The sequence below is a fragment of the Hydra viridissima genome, unplaced genomic scaffold (assembly GCF_058129835.1).
Source record: "Hydra viridissima isolate aposymbiotic clone 2 unplaced genomic scaffold, HvirCarnegie_v1 scaffold_5, whole genome shotgun sequence".
NCBI lineage: Eukaryota > Metazoa > Cnidaria > Hydrozoa > Anthoathecata > Hydridae > Hydra > Hydra viridissima.
In genome coordinates, this window is record NW_028324304.1 from 4,638,623 (window position 1) to 4,658,605 (window position 19,983).

Sequence of the window (19,983 nt, forward strand, 5' to 3'; positions counted from 1 at the left end):
TATCTGATGAATATTGAATTCTCTATTGCTCATTTTTTAGACCCTAACAGCAAGGGCATGTACTTTGTGGATGAGGGGGTAAAATTTGAAGCAGTCAAAATTGCAGTAAAGAAAGCTATACACTACAAAACAGTTAGAAAAAGAAACTTTGGCTGGCCAAAGCATTCCTTTTCCTTCAATGTTGGATGATGAGGATAATGAAAACTTTGATTTCACTGAACGACTGAGGAAGAAAATGTTTGGTGCAGATTACATTAATTCTGGAGGTGAATAAAGTACCAAGAATACCATTTCAGCTGAAATCGAATGCAATATTTGAATGCAAAGCCAGTTCCAGCATATACAAATGTTCTGAAATTCTGGTAGCAAAACCAGTATATTTTCCATCAATATATTTATCATCAACATTTGAAAGAGTTTTTAAGCAGCAGGAAACTTATACAGCTCTAGAAGAACCAATATTTCATTACCAATGGTCGAGGTTCTGGTATACATGAAAGAAAACACTAAACAACCCGACAAAATTCAAGATATTGTGTGGCCAGGAAATGAGTTTAGAAAATAATGAATTTTTAATCTGATTTTGACATCTTTTTTTATTCCCATAATATGGAAATTATTTCGTTTAATTGTATATTTAAATGTTAAAAATAAATCAAAATAAGTCTTGTTTCAAATCCACAAAAGTAATATCGGTTCGCATTCCAGTTCGAAAAAAAATCTCGGACTGCAATCCGATCCGAAAGTATTGGACCAAGCCCGAACGTATTTGACCAAATTATAATTTGAAAAAGTTTTCACGAATTATTTTCCGATAAATTATTTTCGGATGAAATCAAACCGTAAATAATTTGAACCGATCAGCAAAGACACTTCGGTGCACAATGTGACAATCCGATAAACAGTAACGGATCGGCGGTCTCTAATTATTTTGATGACCAAGTAGGGGAAGTTGTCAATAATGGACTTTTGTCTTTTTTTAATTCTGCCTTTCTTATATTTGGCCAAAACGTCTGCACTACCCCCAACTGTCTTTTTGAAGACTTCTTTACATATCAAATTTGTTTTAGAATTGACCCAGCCTGGGTCACCCAGGGTTTTGTGTTTAACGCACTTTTAGTTTGTTATTATTATTATTTTGATTTGAAAGTCCGTTGCTCATTGCTCATCAGAAGCAATAAGCAACGGACTTTCAAAATAATAATAATAACAAACTAAAAGTGCGTTAATGCGCGATAAAATAATAGTCGGCTTTATTTTATTAATATTATTCACTGATGACGTTAAAAGTAAAATATAAGGAAAGAGAAACACACTGATACGCTACAAGTGTCGTTGAGGATAGTTTTTGCTGCACACCCCATCTTTCATGCAGGGAGAATTTGGATTCAGTATGCCACATGGACCGTGAATCATGCAAGTTTTAACAACGTCATAAAGCTCTCGAGAAACAATCGGATCTGGAATTTCTGCAGATATTAAATTATTGATATCATGTGTTGTTTCAGCCTTATCATCACTTGCAAAGTGAAGTAAAAAATGAACATGTGGCAAACCACGCTTTTAAAACTCAATAACCTGAACATGTGTTACAACTTTCCCTATTACACCGTGCTTAAAAATGTCGTTGAGAAGGTTATTTAATTTGACTTTAAATACTCGAATGACCAAGTCAGGTCTATTATTTGCTGTCTGACCTGGATATAAACTTTCAGTTGTCTCACGCCATTTTGGGTTGCAGGCGAAAGTAATAAAAAGATCTGGTGTTCATACTTTTTAATTATAGCCATAGCATCTTCAAAGTTTTCTTTTAAAGCTCTAGGTCTTCCTACATAAGTTGATGGCAAAACTAAAACACGCCCTGGTCTATCATTATGATCATTTCCAAGGTTGTTTACATGTTCGTGTAAGACATCATACTGCTCGCTTCTCATTTTTTTTGGTTATTTCTGATGAAAGCAAGGCGCTGGCCTTCAATTTTAACATACGCATCAACAGTATATTGCTGAAACAGTTTTTTGCCATTAAAGAGTGAAGAAAAAAATTCTCTAACTGAAAGTTTATAATTATAATACTGAGATAATGTAACATAATTTCTAACCAAAGTAGCACGTTCAGGGTTGCGAGCCAACTGATTATACCAACCAGTATCACACCTCGGAAAAAATAGAGGATAAACCATCGGATCTAAGTTTTCAGACATACTTGATATAGTTTTAAGAGGATGACCTCTTGGGTAAATAACAACTTCCCTGGAAGCAGGTGGTGCACCATTTTCACCATTAAATACAACTGCAACTTCATTATGTGAAGGGAGATTATAGCGACGTCTATCTTGCCCTTCAAGTAAAGACATTTTTACAACTAACACCGAGCGACATTCTAGAACTGCTCGACGAATTTCTTCATCTTCCACTTCAGCCATGTTTTTAAATGCAAGAGCAAATGGGTTCTCTTCACTAACAATAGTTTGCAATCGAAACATTAAATCATTTAAGCAAAGATCATTACGACGTTGTTGCATTCTAAAATTTACTGCTGCAAGTGGATCATAGATGTATAGTTGACAATATGTCGGCGGAACATCTTGATTTGGTCTTAGATTACCTATACGATGAAAAACTTGACCACATATTCCAAAACATGCCGGCCCACGATTCATGGGTTGAACTACATTAGCTTCAAATGAAGCAAAAGAAAGACAGGCATTATAATTTCTAATATATTTTAAAAAACTTAGATTGGCATTTCTATCTGCATAGTTCCTTTAAATAAATCTTCTAAATCTTGTGGAAATGATGAAGGTTGCGACAAAACTACTTTTCCATTATGGCAACATAAAAAATGTGTTTCATCAGAAAATTTCTTAGCACCACAATGCTGACAAACATAATTCATTTCTCCTAAATAATTATAAGCTGGAATAGTATTACTTCTTGCTATACATTGCATTCTTTCGTATCTTGCAGCATTTATAGCATATTGTCTATTATTAATTTCATTGCAACTTTTGCGAAAACTAAAGCTAGGAAAAATTTTTAAATATAATTGTTATTTAGTCAGTTGGTAGGCCCAACCTTTATATAAAAAACCTTTGAATCTTCTCTATTTCGTTTTATTAGCTAAACCTACACCAAGTATTAATTGTAATTTATGTTGTTACTGTTTAATATTTTTATTACCCGCGCTGCAGTGTACAAAAAAGAGCTTAAGTAGCTTAGCATTTTTAAAGTATTTGTATATTTCATATTTTTATTTAATAAAACCTAATCAGTTTTCATAGTAGCGGGGCCCCATTTTTTAATTTGCCCCAGGGCCCTTGGTTACCTAGCTACGCCACTGGCTAAATGAAGTCATATATTCATGAGATTTTTTCTGTGCTGTTTTGAAGTCAAAGGTAACACAAAAAACAAATTTCTTCAAAAAAATTTGACAAAAAGTTTTTTTGGACAACCCTTATAATATATATATATATATATATATATATATATATATATATATATATATATATATATATATATATATATATATATATATATATATATATATATATATATATATATATATATATATATATATATATATATATATATATATATATATTAAGGGTGTTCACATAACCACTGGAAAAAAAATTTTTTTCTCTGATCTGAATGCACACTAGTTTATTTTGTGCCAATTGGCATTAAAATTTACTGTGCAAAAGATAATAAGTTAATGTTTAGAGGTTGCTCAATGGCCTTTTAGTTTTACAATAAAAGTATTACGCCTTAAATAATTTCCTAATTTTATCCCATGTTCAATTTAGATAAAATATATAACAAATTTGATGTACCATTGTCTTTTATGAGCTAACTTCTTTGGTCATGTGACAAGCAGCCATCGTGTCATCTGATGTTTTTGATTGAAAACCATTTTCATTAATTGTAATATTTTGCTGAACAACTGAAGTATTTAAAGATTTTGAGGTTCTTATTTATTTTAATCCTATAAAATAATATTTGTAGCTATTATGCCAATTCCTTGTTTTTTAGTGCTAAATATTATTAGGTGACTTTAAATTATGTTTGCAAACAAATATTTAATTTCTCAAGTTGAGTTTAATTTGGTATCATTTAATTTGAACTTGTTGCTGAAAATGAGTGAAAAGATAAGTTCTTCAAATTTTCCTTTGACACGAAATCGAACTGCAATATGATTGATTGGTCAACCTGAGAAGAAACTACCAAACAATGTCCTTCCAACGAAGGTTGATGTGTTAAGGACGTTTTTCCAATATTACAAAGCATTGAAACAAACAGTTCCAGCCAGTGCAAAAGCAACAGCTAATGGTTTAGCTCACATCTGGAAAAAAGCCAGAATTCCAATGACTTACCAGCCTCATATTGTATCAAAAGTGAAAGCATGTGTTGATGAGTATAATTTAGTTAAAAAGAATAAAGGAAGAGCTAGTAAGTCACAGATTGCTAGAGAGAAAGATTTTAGTATCAAATTAGATTTACTGTTTGACATTTCACACAAGGAGGCAAACAAGCTAATTAAAATTGATGAAGATAAAATATTTCTGCAAGACCAAAAGAATGCTCGTATGATGAAGATGGCTGGAAAAGATGAGAAATATCTCAACAAGAAAAGCGAACAGCAGAGCGTCAACAAGCAGAAACAAAAAGAAAGCAGAATGAGGAAGAGAGAAGACAAAAAGCAAATGCTGTCCTTACCCCTAGCTGTAGCCACTTTAGTCTTGATTGTGATAGTGATAGCAAAGCAACAGAAGTCAGTGACATTCCTGATGACAATGATGATTACGAAATAGAAATTCCGGTTTATCACAAAAAACTATTAACCCAATCAACTGACTGTGAACAAAGTCCTAAAAATAAAAAGCCACATATTCTCAATGGAATTTTGTCTTCTCCAGATGTATCAATACACTTGATCGAATCAATTTATCTGACCAAAAATTCACTATATTGGCAGCTGCAACTGCTAGAGCAAGTGGAGAGGGCCTCCAACGTACACCATTATCAAATCAACAGTCCGCCGCAAACGCATCATGCACCGTTCATCAACTAAAAATCATATTCGGCAGAAAAGTGAAAAACAACATATGGTCGTCCACTGGGATGGTAAGATGATGAGAGACAGCACCAACTATGACAATCCAAAGTCCAATGTTAATAGAATTGCTATTGATGTGACTGATTGTAATGTGGAGAAAATACTGAGTATAGTAAAGATATCATCTGGCACTGGACTGGCACAAGTAAAAGCAACCTTCCAGTTACTGACCATATGGAATGTTGCAAATTATATTGTCGGTATGTATTTTGACACAACAGCGTCAACACGGGTTCCAAAAATGGTGCGTGTATCTTGCTAGAGAAGTTGATGGAGAAAAATCTTCTCTACTTTGTGTCACCATATGCATGAAGTACTTATTGGGGAAATATACTCAGTTTTGCTTGGACCCAGCAGTGGGCCCAACATAGCTCTATTTGAACAATTTCAGAAGTGTTGGCCAAGCATAAATCAAGGCAATTATGCTTCATTAAAGTACGCCCATTTTGCTGAACCACAGCTTCAGCAACTTAGATTAGAGGCTGGCTGTTTTTTGCAGCCTTTCTTATCAGATGACTCTTTGTACTTACCAAGAGAAGACTACAAAGAGACGATCGAGCTGTGCCTTTTAATTTTGGGTTTTCCGTTATCAGACTATGCCTCCAAGAAGTATCGCTTTCGCATGCCGGGAGCTTCTCACATGGCTAGATGGATGGCTAAAGTCATCTATTGTATGAAGATATACCTCTTAAGAAACGAATTCAAGCTGACTATGAAAGAGAAGAACAACTTGTGTGAATTTTGTATCGTTGCTGCTCATATCTATGCACCAGCATAGATTCCCTGTCCAATTGCACTCCCTGTCCAATTGCACACTTGGTACCTTGGGTCAGAAATGATTCCACTTTTGTTATTTTCTGACAGGGTTTGTGACACAGAAAAAAAGTTGATTGTTGAAGCTATGATTCAAAGTGGAGCTGATTGGAGTGTCAGGGGTATAAAGTGACCAGCAGCAGAATTAAACAAGTTGGAAAAGAAGCAACTTCATGAGCTTGTTACATCATTATCAACTGCTGCAGTCACTTGGTCTCGATAAAACCATTTTATCTGGAACCGATCCAAAGACCTGGGAGGAAATTGCTGAATTTCGTTATACTAAAGCAATTGTTAAATCTGTGGAAGTTATCAATGACACTGCTGAGCGTTCTGTTGCTCTCATGAGCACATTTAATCAATCCATCATAAAACTGAATCTGAAATGCAGAAGCTAATACAGGTTGTTGAGGACATAAGAAAGCGCATTCCAGATTGCCGCAAAAGCATCTTGATGACATATGCCACTGTTGCTACAGACTAAACTTTTGATCTTGTAAATAATGCAACATTTGAATGTTATTTGAATTATTTAAGGAATTTTTTGAAAATTATTAATTGTATATCATAGCTGTTACTCAAGTTTTTTATATATTGTTGTTGCGGCGAATGCTTTTAACACAGTATATTTTTATTTGCCTTAAGCAACCTCTAACCTAAGTACCTAATTTAAAAATTCACATACTACTTAATAAAGGAATTTAAAGTAAATATATGAGTGATCGGTTTTACTATAAAAAATGTAATTTTCTTTCTTTTTTGTCAAATTTTTAATTACAAAACGAAAAGTAATTATGTAATCGGTATCAAAATTATTTTTTCTACAAGATAGAGGTAAAATTATTTTTAAACGAATTATGGTTCCCGAATTATTTCGATAGCAAATAAAAGAAAAAAGCAAATTTTTACGACTCTCTTTTAAAATTTTATAAAAATAAAATGACTGAAAAATTACTTGGATTTTATTTTGACTCATTAGAATAGAGAAGATGATTCTCTTTCTTCTGGTGTTTTTACTTTTAAATATTCCTATCAGTTCCGGTTTTATTTAAATTTTTCGGTCAGTGATCGAAAAAATAGTATGATCGGTTTGACCCGATTTTACTCTGACATTTTATTCACACATTTACATTTCAAGTTTTTTATTTAAATTTAAGGAGATATATATATATATATACAGTATGCAAAAAAAATAATCGTACACTTAAAAAAAAATCATAACTTTAAAGATTGCATCAAAAAAATGAGTTTTCCGTTAAAATACTTGAAATTTTTTTTTAGATATCTTATCAAGTATTGTTTAAAGAATCTATTTGTGTATTGGTGAATTAATTGCTTTTCATACCTAATGAATTTTACACAATTGATCTAATGATGCATAAAATTGACTGCAAAAAAAATAATCGTAAGCTGACAAATCGTCTAGCTGAGACAATCAGTGCCAAAGGAGGCCCCACTCGATACTAATTTTCATGAAATTTGATTAGTATGACATTATTTTTTAACTGTAAGATTATTTTTTTTGCAGTCAATTTTATGCATCATTAGATCAATTGTGTAAAATTCATTAGGTATGAAAAGCAATTAATTCACCAATACACAAATAGATTCTTTAAACAATACTTGATAAGATATCTAAAAAAAATTTCAAGTATTTTAACGGAAAACTCATTTTTTTGATGCAATCTTTAAAATTATGATTTTTTTTGAAGTGTACGATTATTTTTTTTGCATACTGTATATATATATATATATATATATATATAACCGTACTCAAAATTTGATAATGAACTGAGTTATGTCAACTTTAATTCCAACCACCTAACTAGTGTTATTAAAAGACTACCTCGCACTGTTTGATTAAGATTATCTTCCACAAGATTTTACAAAGTCAAACAAGAATATCAACAAAAACCTGCAAATATATCACCAAAACCGCTTGTCCATTAAACAATCAATGTTTGTTAAGTAATATTGTTTAACAAACTATTTTGAGTTCCGAAAATCCTGAACTCGAAGAAAAAATTTATCTTGGCATTAGTGAGACACCATTCATGCTTAGATACGCAAACCATTTAAAATCTTTTAACACTGCCAGGTATAAGAATGGTACCAAGCTTTCGAAGGAAATTTGGAACTTTAAAGAAAAAGCCTTTACGCCTATAGTAAAGTGGAGAATTGTAAACCGCTGCAAACCTTACAACCCAGAAACCAAGACCTGTAACCTTTGCCTTCACGAGAAAATTGAAATTTTATCACACAAAGGAAACAACCTGCGCAACAAAAAAAGCGAAATAATATTTAAGTGCCGACATTCCAATAAGTTCCTTCTATCCTCTTCTAATAATGAAAACTAAACGATTGCGTCTTTTGTTCATTACTTCAGAATTCGTTCTACCGTAACTTTGATTCGTTTTTAAACGGTTTTTACAATTTTAACTTGTAATTAATAGCTGATGCTTGCGATAAGGCACAATATATATATATATATATATATATATATATATATACCACGATCCAAAAATCTTTAAAGGAATATTTAAAGGATTTATTCATAGTGCTTTATCAATTTGCTCTAAAAAATATTTAAATAAAGAAATCGATTTCCTAATAAATTTGTTAGCTGAAAATGGATTCGAAAAGAAGAAATTACAAGTCCTTGCAAATATTCTTATAAATAAATGACACTCAAATAATGAAATAGTTTTATCTAACAACAAAGCAACTATGCCAACTATATCACTACCGTGGATCCTAGTATTATCACCAAAACTTCGAAAAATCTTTAGGAAAGCAGGTACAGGGCAGTCTTTAAATCCAGTGCAAATCTTAAATCTTTGTTAACTTCACGCAACAAAAGAAAACTACCATCAAATAGCCATACTGGAGTATACCTAATAGAATGCGAGTGTAAACAAAAATACATCGGCGAAACAAAAATGAAAATAGCAACAAGAACAAAACAACACCAAAAAAATATCTTTGAAGAAAAATTAGAACAATCTGCAATTGGGCATCATAAAATTAAATGTTCATGTAATATCAAATGGGATCAAGAAAAGACGATAAAAGTAGAACCCAAAAAATTTGAAAGAAAAGTTCGAGAAGCAATCGAAATCCAGTTTAACAAATGCGGACCTAAAAATGGAGGTATGAATTTAGATGACGGTCAATATGTACACTCTAAAAACAATCCCTTAGAAAAAGTAACGGATTGCGTGTCTCCGTTAAATTAACGAAGTAACTCGTTTTCAAAAACAACAAAATTTACCGAGTAAAGTTAACAAATTGCGGAGAGTTCGAATTTCCATTATTTCAACGGATTAAATAATAAATTCCTTTGAAAAAAGAAAAAAATTTTTTCATAACGGTTTCTGAAAGAAGTTATGAAGTGCTTCCTCAGTAGATTATATTTTTCATCCATAGGCGTAGAACGCTCTGGGGCTCGGGGGCTCGAGCCCCATCCGGAAATTTATCACTGGAGCTTTGCCCCACCCGGGAAAGTTCATCAAGCTTTCAAAAATATTTAAAAAATAAAAACCATAATATACTTAAACATTAACAAATATAACAATTCAAAAACAATTGTAATATTTCTCAAGGGAGTTTGAGATCGGTAAAAACGTAACAAAAGCAAATTAATGGAACAACATAAACTAAAAAGTTGTGTGAGTCAAATGTTCGTTTAGTATTTTTTTTCTTTGATAACTTTGGCAGTATTATTTGTATTAATTATTTAAAAGTTTTGAATTAAAAATCATTTGAATTAATAAAACCTAAGTTTTTGAAGAAATTTTTAAAATTGTTCAACAGTACATTGACTTTTAAGTAATAAGTTGTACGATGTTGTAGAATGAAGAAGATTAGTGAATTTTTTTCAAAAAAAGAAATCAAATTGAAACAGTTGCATTATTTTCTGAATCTCAAAATGCTAATAACTTTCAAGATAATACTCATGAAAGTTTTTTATTTGTTCAGTCAGATGATGCAACTGATTCAACCGCTGTTGTTGAGTCGCCGTCTTTTACAGAGGAGCCTAGACCTTGTTGTTCAAGACAGTCATCTTTTCCATCAAAAAAGGGAAGAAAATTTAAACAAAGCTGGAATGAAAAATATAAATGGGTTTTACATGACTGCGAGAAAGAAAAAGTTTTTTGTTCTACCTGCATTAAAGCTACCCAAATGAAAATGCCTTTACCTCGTAGTTCATGAGAAAAAGATTCATACGAAGCTTTTATTTTAAACGGATTTTCTAATTGGAAGAAAGCCTTACAAATTTTTGGTTCTCACGAGCGATCTGAACTCCATAGGGCGTCTGTTAGTATAATCGCCTCAGCAACACTGGAATCGACCGTTATCCAACAGCTTAATCATCACCAAAATAAAGAAATGATGGATAATCGTACGCCTTTATCAAAAATATTTACAACACTTCTTTATTTGGTAATTCCTCAATTTCGTTTAAGAAAAATTTAGATTAACTATTAATCATTAAATTTATTTACTGGATAACTAAATGTTTCTTCTTAATGTATTAGGGAACGCAAGGCCTTGCCATTCGTGGAAAGGTTCAAAATAATTCAAACTTTCGCATGCTACTCTAGCTACGAGCAGACGATTCTCTAGAACTGAAGAAATGGTTGAATCGTCCTGAAAAGCAAAAGTGGCTCTCGCCTGAAATTGAAAACGAAATCCTACAAGACTTTGCTCATGCAACGCTTCGTAAGCTATGCGAAAGTATAAAGGAATCACAATTCTATAGTTTGATGGCCGATGAAACAACGGATATGTCCGCGAAAGAACAAGTTTCGATCTGCATTCGGCGTGTTAATGAAAAATTTAAAACTGAGGAGCTTTTTATGGGATTTTACCAAACCGAGAACATCAAGAGCGCAACTTTGTTAAACTGTTTGATGGACGTTTTGTGTCGATTTAGCCTGCTGATTCAAAATTGTCGGGGCCAATGTTTTGACGGATCGTCTAACATGTATGGAAGTATTTATGGATTGCAGACTTTAATGAGGGGGAAAGAAGAGTGGGCAATTTACGTGCACTGCCGCGCTCATAATCTCAACTTGGTAGCAAAAGATTCTGTTGAAAATCAAATAAAGATCAGGAACATTATGAATTTAGTGCAATCATTCATTGCGTTTGCCCGTGGATCTCCGAAACGATTGGCATGTTTTAATAAATTTCGAAATGTAGAGAATGTAGAAAGCGGAACATCACTGCGGCCATTTTGCCTAACTCGATGGATCCTTAGAAAACCGTCCATTATATCTATTAGAGGATTTTGAAAATCATTCTGATAATTCAGCAAAAAATAAGTCAGAAGCAGTGGGTTATCTGGAATCTTTTTGTAAGTTTGACACATTTTTCAAATTGGAAATTTTGCGCATGATCTTCGCGATAATCGAGGATGCTAATGCAGCACTCCAAGGTAAATATTGTTTTATCTCATAGTTTTTTTTTTTTTAAATATATTATTTTAAGCAAATTATAATGTTAAACGTTTATTGAAAATCATTTTAGGCATGCAGCTTAATTTTTGCAAAGCAAGAAATACTATCAACACGCTTAAGGAGGTGTTAAAAGAAGCCCGGAGTGATACTCGCTTTAAAGTCTTATGGGATGCAGCCGTTGTAGCAGCAGAATGTAGTTAACTTGACAAACCAGAGATGCCACGGAAACGTAAAATTACATCAAAATTTACTGGAAGTGGAGTTCCATACTTTGCTACGACTCCAGAGGACCACTACCGCCAGCTTTTCTATGCATCTCTGGATTGTGTTATAACTGGACTTGGGACCCGTTTTGAACCGACTGAGACCACTGACTATTTAGCAAATGTAGACAAATTTCTCATTGGTCAGTGCTTGGAAGTTGGATTCATTAAGGCTTTTTACAAAGATGACTTTGAAGATTATAGAAAGCTACAACTCCACCGCGACATATTTGTAGATCATGCAAAATTCAAGAATATTCAACTAATTGATTTTGAATCAGTTTTGAATGAGCTTGTAGACCATGATGTGTTCTTTCTCAATTAATTCCACTGATTCCCGAGTTTTTGAAGCTGGTAAAAATTTTACTATATATGTCTGTCACCTAATGTACGTGTGAGCGCTCTTTTTCTTGTCTTCGTAGGCTAAAGACTTATTTGCGTTCTACAATGTCTCAGGAGCGATTGAATCATCTCGCTATTTTAAATTGCCATCGCGTTATTGCCTACACTCTTGATCTTGATTATTTGATCGATGAATTTATAATGCGTGCCTCCATACGCATGAACACATTTTACTTGAGAAAATAAATTACATTTTTATGCCCATTGAAAAAACTTTTTATTTCTTATTATAGATTTTCAACTCCTACAAAATAGTTTCTGCCCCATCCGGGAAAACTAAAACTCTACGTCTATGTTTTCATCAGTACATATCCTTTTTTCTCATTTTTGAGATTTACATGAATTGACTTCGAGAGGTTCAGAAGTCAAATGCACTTTTGATAAATGCAATAGAGTTTTCATTAGTACATACATACATACATACATACATACATACATACATACATACATACATACATACATACATACATACATACATACATACATACATACATACATACATACATACATACATACATACATACATACATACATACATACATACATACATACATACATACATACATACATACATACATACATACATACATACATACATACATATAAACACACACACACACACACACACACACACACACACACACACACACACACACACACACACACACACACACACACACAAATATATATATACATACATACATACATATTCTTGAACAAAATAAAATGAAACTAACTAGTGGTGGTTGAACTTGCAGCTTGATCTCATCAGGAATTATTGTTGAATGCTGAGTTTCATAATGTTTTTTTTAATTTTATGAATCTTATGAAAACTCTATTCCTTTATCAAAAGTACCTTTGAATTCTGAACCTTTCGAAGTCAATCAATGTAAATTTCGAAAATGAGAAAAAGTTTTTTATTTTATATATACAGTACTGGACAAAACATTTGCAACCAACATCGAACAACGCTAAAAAGTGTTCCTAATTTTACATGTCTTAAAAACGAAACGAACTATACTACCACAGCAAACAGTTCAGGAGTCTGGAGTCATAGCATGCCATGGCATGAGCAATCAGCTGACAGGTGGCAGCACACAGGCAGAATTTCGTTGACAAGTGCCATTTTGCAGCGGACAAAACAAGTGCAAATTTTTTGGTTTGTTTCATTTTCTTAAGTCTGGTCCGTGTCAACGTCACGGAATTTTTTATTAATTAAAGGAAGTATCCAGAAGTTTCCAGAAGCATGCAGAAACTTCCAGAAGTTTCCAGAAGAAGCATCAGGAAGCATCCAGTAGCATCCAGAAATATTTATTATCTTTATGACTTCAAGTGCAAAAATGGCTCCCGACAGTCTTGGATTGGAACTAAGAAAGAAAATTATTGGCCATTACGTAAGTGGAATGTCACAAAAAAGTATTTGTGATAAATATCGCGTGAAAAAATGGACCGTATCAAGACTATGTTCCAAATATCGTTCTACGGAGAAGTTGGCAGCAGATAACAAAGGTGGAAGACCGCGTTCCACCACTTCTAGAGAGGATTCTATAACCGTCAGATCCGTCAAGAAGGATCCCAATATATCATCAGTCGAGATACAAAAGCAATTAGAGCTGCCTGTATCGGACCGAACAATCAGACGAAGTGCTGTTGAAGCCGGATTGTTTTCTCGATGCCCTGCAAAGAAACCGCTAATTTCACTAAAAAATCAGAAGAAAAGACTCCTGTTTGCTACATCTCATATTGACTGGAATGTGCAGAACTGGCGAACTGTCCTGTTTAGTGATGAATCGAAGTTCAACATCATTGGGGGCGATGGCATTTGCCGTGTACGTCGACCGGCCGGAAAACGCCTCGATTTACGTTACTGTCATAAGACCGTGAAGCATGGTGGAGGCAATGTAATGGTCTGGGGGTGTTTTTTCTGCTAACGGTCTAGGTCCAATACATCGAAACGATGGAATAATGGACCGTTTCATGTATAAAAATATCCTGAAAGATGTTATGTTACCTCATGCTGAATGGAATATGCCAATAAAATGGGTTTTTCAGCAAGACAACGAAATGTTGGTTAGTTGGAGAGACCCAATGCTGTTGACCATCGTACAAAGGAACAAAAATTAGTTGGGTGAGAACCAAATGTGAAATTTCTGGTAATGATTGGCTCTTGGTTGGCGTGCGTATACTAGGAGAAGCAGTTGGTCAGTAACTAATTTTGTTAATTATCTAAATTTTCATTTGATTATTATATTGAATTTCAATAATTGCTTTTCGCATTCAGTTGTCAATAATTTTTTGCATTAAGTTATGGTTAGAAATGTTTTACTTAATGATTATATTGCAATTATTTAGATGACGAAAAAACAGCAAAAACAAGAGCCAAACAGGCTGAAGACTCTTCTTCCTTTGAGGAAAATGGGCCTGGTAATAGAAAAAAAAGTTTAACTTCTCGTTATGCATGGTATTACAAAATTTTTAGTTTTAGTTTTTATATCCGGTATTTATCTTTTTATAGAATTTCATTTAAATATTTACTATTTTTTCATTCAGTTATAATAGATTAGTTAATGTCACTAAAATGTATAAAGCATAAAGGCTTTAGAACTTTTTGTAATTTTAAAATTATCTCATTGCTGTTTGTTAAAAAAAATTTATGCAAGGTTACTTGGATACTTTTTATGTAACTTAGAACTGTAATGGATCCAATGGAATATTTGATTGCATCCAAATACCCTAGTAGCTACTTGGGCATAAAAAATTCTGTAAAAAAACATTTTGCATCAACTACAAGTTGTAAAATGTAGGTATTGGAAGTTGGACAAAATTTTATTTTTCGGACATCTTTTAAAACAATAAATTTTCATAATGGATATTGTGCATAACAGATCAAAATATCACGCGAAACGAAGTTTATAAACAACTTTTGCTTTGCGCTATATCTTTATTTATTACATGTTCAACAATATATATGCATATGGCATATGGGGCGTTATATTACATGACAGTAAATTTTAAATTTAATTTTATATTAAATCCAAGTATATGACAATATATGACATATGACATATCCCCCTGAAACAACGATAAAAGAATAAACTTAACTAAATTTAAAATTTATGAATGTAGTGGATCGACTTCAAAATACTCAATGGGGTAAAAAAAAAAAGCTACTAATATTTTTCGTCCAGTGTCATTACCAATGTCAAGTAAATTTTTTTTATTTTCTGTTTTATTTAAGTAGTCACAAGGACATAACAGCTGCTTCATAAGGTCGTTCAAACTCTGTTAATAAGCGAAGGTTACTGTGCGCTAGCGCAGCTGGATTATGAAAATTTTAGAACTCTTAAAATGGCTGCGGATCATCGTTAAGAAATGAGTTTTTAATTAACGACCAATTTTTCATTAATTATCGTGTTTTTTTCAAATCGTCTGCTTTGATGAACTGCTTTTATGCTGCAAGTAGTGTTTCTGTAACTTAATTTTATTAGGGAGTAAGTAAAATGAAAGGGGAATTATATATTATAATTGAAGAGGATCTACCTAAAATTGAATTTTTGTTTGATTTGTTTACAGATTTGGAAGTCTTTTTACTTTTTTTTGAGCGGTAAAACTTAGAAGTTTTTCTTCTTTTACTTATATAAATCTTTTAAATTTATTACTTAAAATCTTAACACTCAATTATTTTCTTGTTCAAAACTTACATATAACCATTGTCCTAAATTGGCAACATTTTAATCATATCGTTTGTTAAATAAAAAATTTCCTTATGTAAAAAATTTGACGAAATGTTTCTATTAATTTTAAACAAAATCTTTTACTTTATATGCAGTTTTTTATTGATTTATTAGCTTAATTTACTTCATGAATATAAACACTACGTAATACATGGTGGTAAAGTTTGATGGTTATTCACAAGAACTATCCAAAAAGTTTTATTATTTTTAGATGAAAATCCATAAGGAGAATTTTTGTTTTGGAAAAAAAATTTTTGGTTTTGAAAAAAAATATTCTATTGTAGCAAACCAAAAAAATAAAGTTGAAAAGGTATTCCCTGTCATGTTGTCAAATTTAAAGAATGCTCATCTAAAATTTGACAAAAATATTATGATACATCATAAACGATGATGTATCATTCTTTTGATCACATCATAAACGATGTGATCAAAAGAATGAAATCAAAAACACTTTTTTTAAATATGAACTGGAAACCTCATTGTGATGAATGGGCAGGTAGCAGGTAGAAAAACTCAGTAAAGGTTTAAATGTTACTAAATTACTAAAACAAAATAAAATGCTTATTGGGTCCCTGGTATTGGTTAAAATGTGTGGTCATTTTCCATGATTGCTACCATTAAAAACAGCTTTGTGACAGCGCATAACTCGGAAATAGATTTTGAAGAACTAAAAAATGAATTTAATCAATATTTACAGCTTTTCCTCTGTAATTTATGTGGTAAAATACCAAAACAATCAGCAACTCTAAAAAAATGTGAACACTTATTTTGTTTTTTCTGCCTTGTGCAAAATATAAGTATTAACCAACTCAATGAAGCATGTCCAAAGTGTAAAGAACTTATTTTACCTGAAGATTTGTTTTCCAGTGTTAAAACAAATTCTCTTTTAAATATACTGACTATTGCATGTATACGTAAAAAAATGTTTAATATAATCAAAGAATATGATTTACATACTAATCATAAGAGGATCTGCCTTGATAAATTATTATTAATAGCACAATCATCCCTATTCTTATCATTACCAATATCCTCATTTACATCTAATTTGGTTTCATCATCATCTTTTTCAGTATCATCATCATCACCATCATCATCATCATCATCATCATCATCATCATCATCATCATCATCATCATCATCATCATCATCATCATCATCATCATCATCATCATCATCATCATCATCATCATCATCATCATCATCATCATCATCATCATCATCATCATCATCATCATCATCATCATCATCATCATCATCATCATCATCATCATCATCATCATCATCATCATCATCATCTTCTTCTTCTTCATAATCATCAATATATATATATATGTGTGTGTGTGTGTGTGTGTGTGTGTGTGTGTGTGTGTGTGTGTGTGTGTGTGTGTGTGTGTGTGTGTGTGTGTGTGTGTGTGTATGTGGGTGTGTATATATATATATATATATATATATATATATATATATATATATATATATATATATATGTATATATACATACACACATATAAATGGGTAATATAATTTTGGCTAGTATTTATTAAGTTAAACGATAAACTTGTTTTATCATCTTTATTTATACAATTAAATGAAGGAAATATATGAAAAAAATTCTTACATTTTAAAAATAGAATAAAAGCTCTGGTATCATGTCAAACAGAGTTGATAACGCCTCCAGGCGGCAAAGTAACTTTCTGCCGAAAGGGCAAATTTTTTTGCCTCAGCTTCAGCTTCCAGAACTTATTTTTGGAGGCAGAATATTTTGAAGGCCGCCACTAGTCGGGAGGCAGAAGCCTCTGGCGGCCCCCGTCAGAAGATGTTTTGGAGGCATGATGGTTTGGAAACCGCCTCCATAGGCTCCTTTCTCCCAATTAACGGCGAAAGCTATACTTAAGTTGGTATTTTAGTCTCCCTCCGCCAGAAGAAATAAAAACAAAGGGTGCTCCCATGTTTGTCAATAAAGGAAAGGAGCAGGAGTTTTTGATTGCTCATAATTTTGCTCATTATTGATTGCTCTCGATTTTTAAAAGTGATAAAAAATTTGTTGAAACAATCGATAGCAAGGGAAAAAGCAGCTTGGTTGCTGTTTGAGGCTGTCGCAAACAACTCTCTTAGAAAAAAAAAGAAGAAAACTCTCCCGTTTAAGTTGAAAGTTGAAAGCCTTTTGTGCTCTTCGATGCGAAATAAGTATAAAACTTCGTTTCATAAATAGGCATCTTAAACTGTTTCTTGGTCAAGATTTAATTATTTAAAGGAGAGCGGTTTCACCAAGATCTTAAGAAAATGGATCATCGTTATTAAGGATGTTTGGAAAAACACATGATGGCAGACTACTGTATCCAACAGTACTGTCCAACTTTCTTTTGTCGACTTGCATCAAGCAAGTTGACAAAAGAAAGAGCTACAAACAAAAGTTTCTTCTCGATTGAATATTTATGAGTAAACGATTTGTTCAAAATCCTTTTCAAAATTAAAATTTAAGTTACTTTTTTATAAATTTATAAAAGGTATGACTTTGGTAGGACGATGTTTATGCCATAAATTGTTTATTTTAAACGCGTTATTGACTTTTTTTTCATCTTTTAATTTTGTAAAAAATAAAGTCTTTCAAAATATACATTAGAATTTCCAAATCAGTTTCAATTCAAAAATACTTCGGAAAAAATGTGCTAACTACCTAAAATTTGCAAAAGTTAAAAAATTCTATGCAAAAATCTGATATCAGATTTGAATTCAACGTATCAAAATAAGGTAAGAACATGGACCTATAAGAGATGGACGTGCAACCTATTGTTTTACATCAAAGAGGCCGCAGAAATCAGCGAGCCATGCGAGTTTCCGACAAACTCTAAATTTTCACTCGTCAACAAAAAAATCTATTAAAATGGCTGCCCACATTTTTAAAAAAGAAACTCTGATCACGTGGTATAAGTTTAAACTTTTATAGCATTTGTTTAGTAAGACTGTTCAGGATAAAGTAACTACTTCACGCGTTGACAAATTACTTAACAAATTACACCTAGGTAAAGGAAATTAGTTGTCGGCAAGAACAGATTTTCATTATTTTCCAAGATAAACATTTTTTGCCTCGACTTCTCTATAAGCCTCATAATATATATTCCACTACGCATTACTTTTGAAAAGGTGTATTTTCTAATGAGATTTATTATAATTTATTCGATAATGCAAAACCTTTTAATAAGTTATTCAAATTTATAATTATCTTGCAAAATGCGGCCATATATTTCATGTTTTCGCTTTTCATATTTCATATATTATTTCATTAACCCATTGACACACAAAGCCGGCGAATCGCCGGTCAACTACGCTATGGTATTGAAACACTAAACCGGTGTTTCGCCGGTCTGTCTTTACGTGGTCATTTTATGCATAAAAAATTATTGTCAACAATTTTATTCATGTAAATATTACTCATAATTTAGTATTAAAGTTTCTTTGAAATAAAAACTTGTAAAAATTAAATAGTGTTTTAATTAACAAAATATGTAAAAAAAAAAATGGTGGTGGAACGGATTAACCATAAAGGCATTTAATTACCCGTTTGTTTTTGTCGAATAAAAATTAGTTTATATATAGCTGCTAAATCATGCTATGTTAAAATTAAATACTTAGTTATTCTTGCAGTTTGCCATAAATTCTTTAAAACTGTGACAAATTATTTTTTTCTTTATTGTATTTACATTCATTTTATGTATAAGTTATTTATCCTAAACTGTATATATTTCTGTTGTTAAACATAAAAATAGAAAATTCTACAATATTCATAAACTAGAAGTCTACAACAATATAGTAAGTGGAGTAGTTTCCTTTCACATGAACTAGTTTATATTTTGTATTATTTATTATATCTCTAGTTATGTATGTCCTAAAGAAGTTAAGTAAATGATCTCAATTTCTATATTATCATCAGCGTTATTTCTTAATTTATTAAGAATATCTAGCCATATAAAATTAAGCTTAAAATCTGACTCTACTGCTGTTATCTTGAATAACTAAAAGGAAGTTAATCTGACTGGTTAGACGAGACCAAAAACTTTGGACAAATCCGACAGACTTAATTTCTTTTGTTTAAAACAAAAGATTTGTAACAATACGCAACGAGCATGGTTCGCAAAAAAAACAAAAGGTAGCATGTCCATCTCTTATAGGTCCATGGTAAGAACAACTGTC

The 19,983-nt window shown here is 32.0% G+C and overlaps 1 protein-coding gene and 4 pseudogenes across 1 annotated transcript; 4 read left to right on the top strand and 1 right to left on the bottom strand.

Moving 5' to 3' along the window:
• Window positions 1-1,930: 1,930 nt before the first annotated feature.
• Window positions 1,931-2,662, bottom strand: LOC145186080 (uncharacterized). Its single transcript, XM_090089002.1, has 2 exons — window positions 2,102-2,662; window positions 1,931-2,005 (listed from the first exon to the last, which is right to left on the bottom strand). Exons 1-2 carry the CDS (start codon window positions 2,660-2,662, stop codon window positions 1,931-1,933), a joined length of 636 nt encoding a protein of 211 aa, XP_089945128.1.
• A 1,476-nt stretch (window positions 2,663-4,138) lies between these two features.
• LOC149888104 (uncharacterized) lies at window positions 4,139-5,225 on the top strand (annotated as a pseudogene).
• Window positions 5,226-5,320: 95 nt separating this feature from the next.
• On the top strand, window positions 5,321-6,415 carry LOC149888105 (uncharacterized; annotated as a pseudogene).
• Window positions 6,416-10,381: 3,966 nt separating this feature from the next.
• On the top strand, window positions 10,382-12,244 carry LOC145194693 (zinc finger MYM-type protein 1-like; annotated as a pseudogene).
• Window positions 12,245-16,114: 3,870 nt separating this feature from the next.
• Window positions 16,115-16,885, top strand: LOC149888106 (uncharacterized; annotated as a pseudogene).
• Window positions 16,886-19,983: the final 3,098 nt, after the last annotated feature.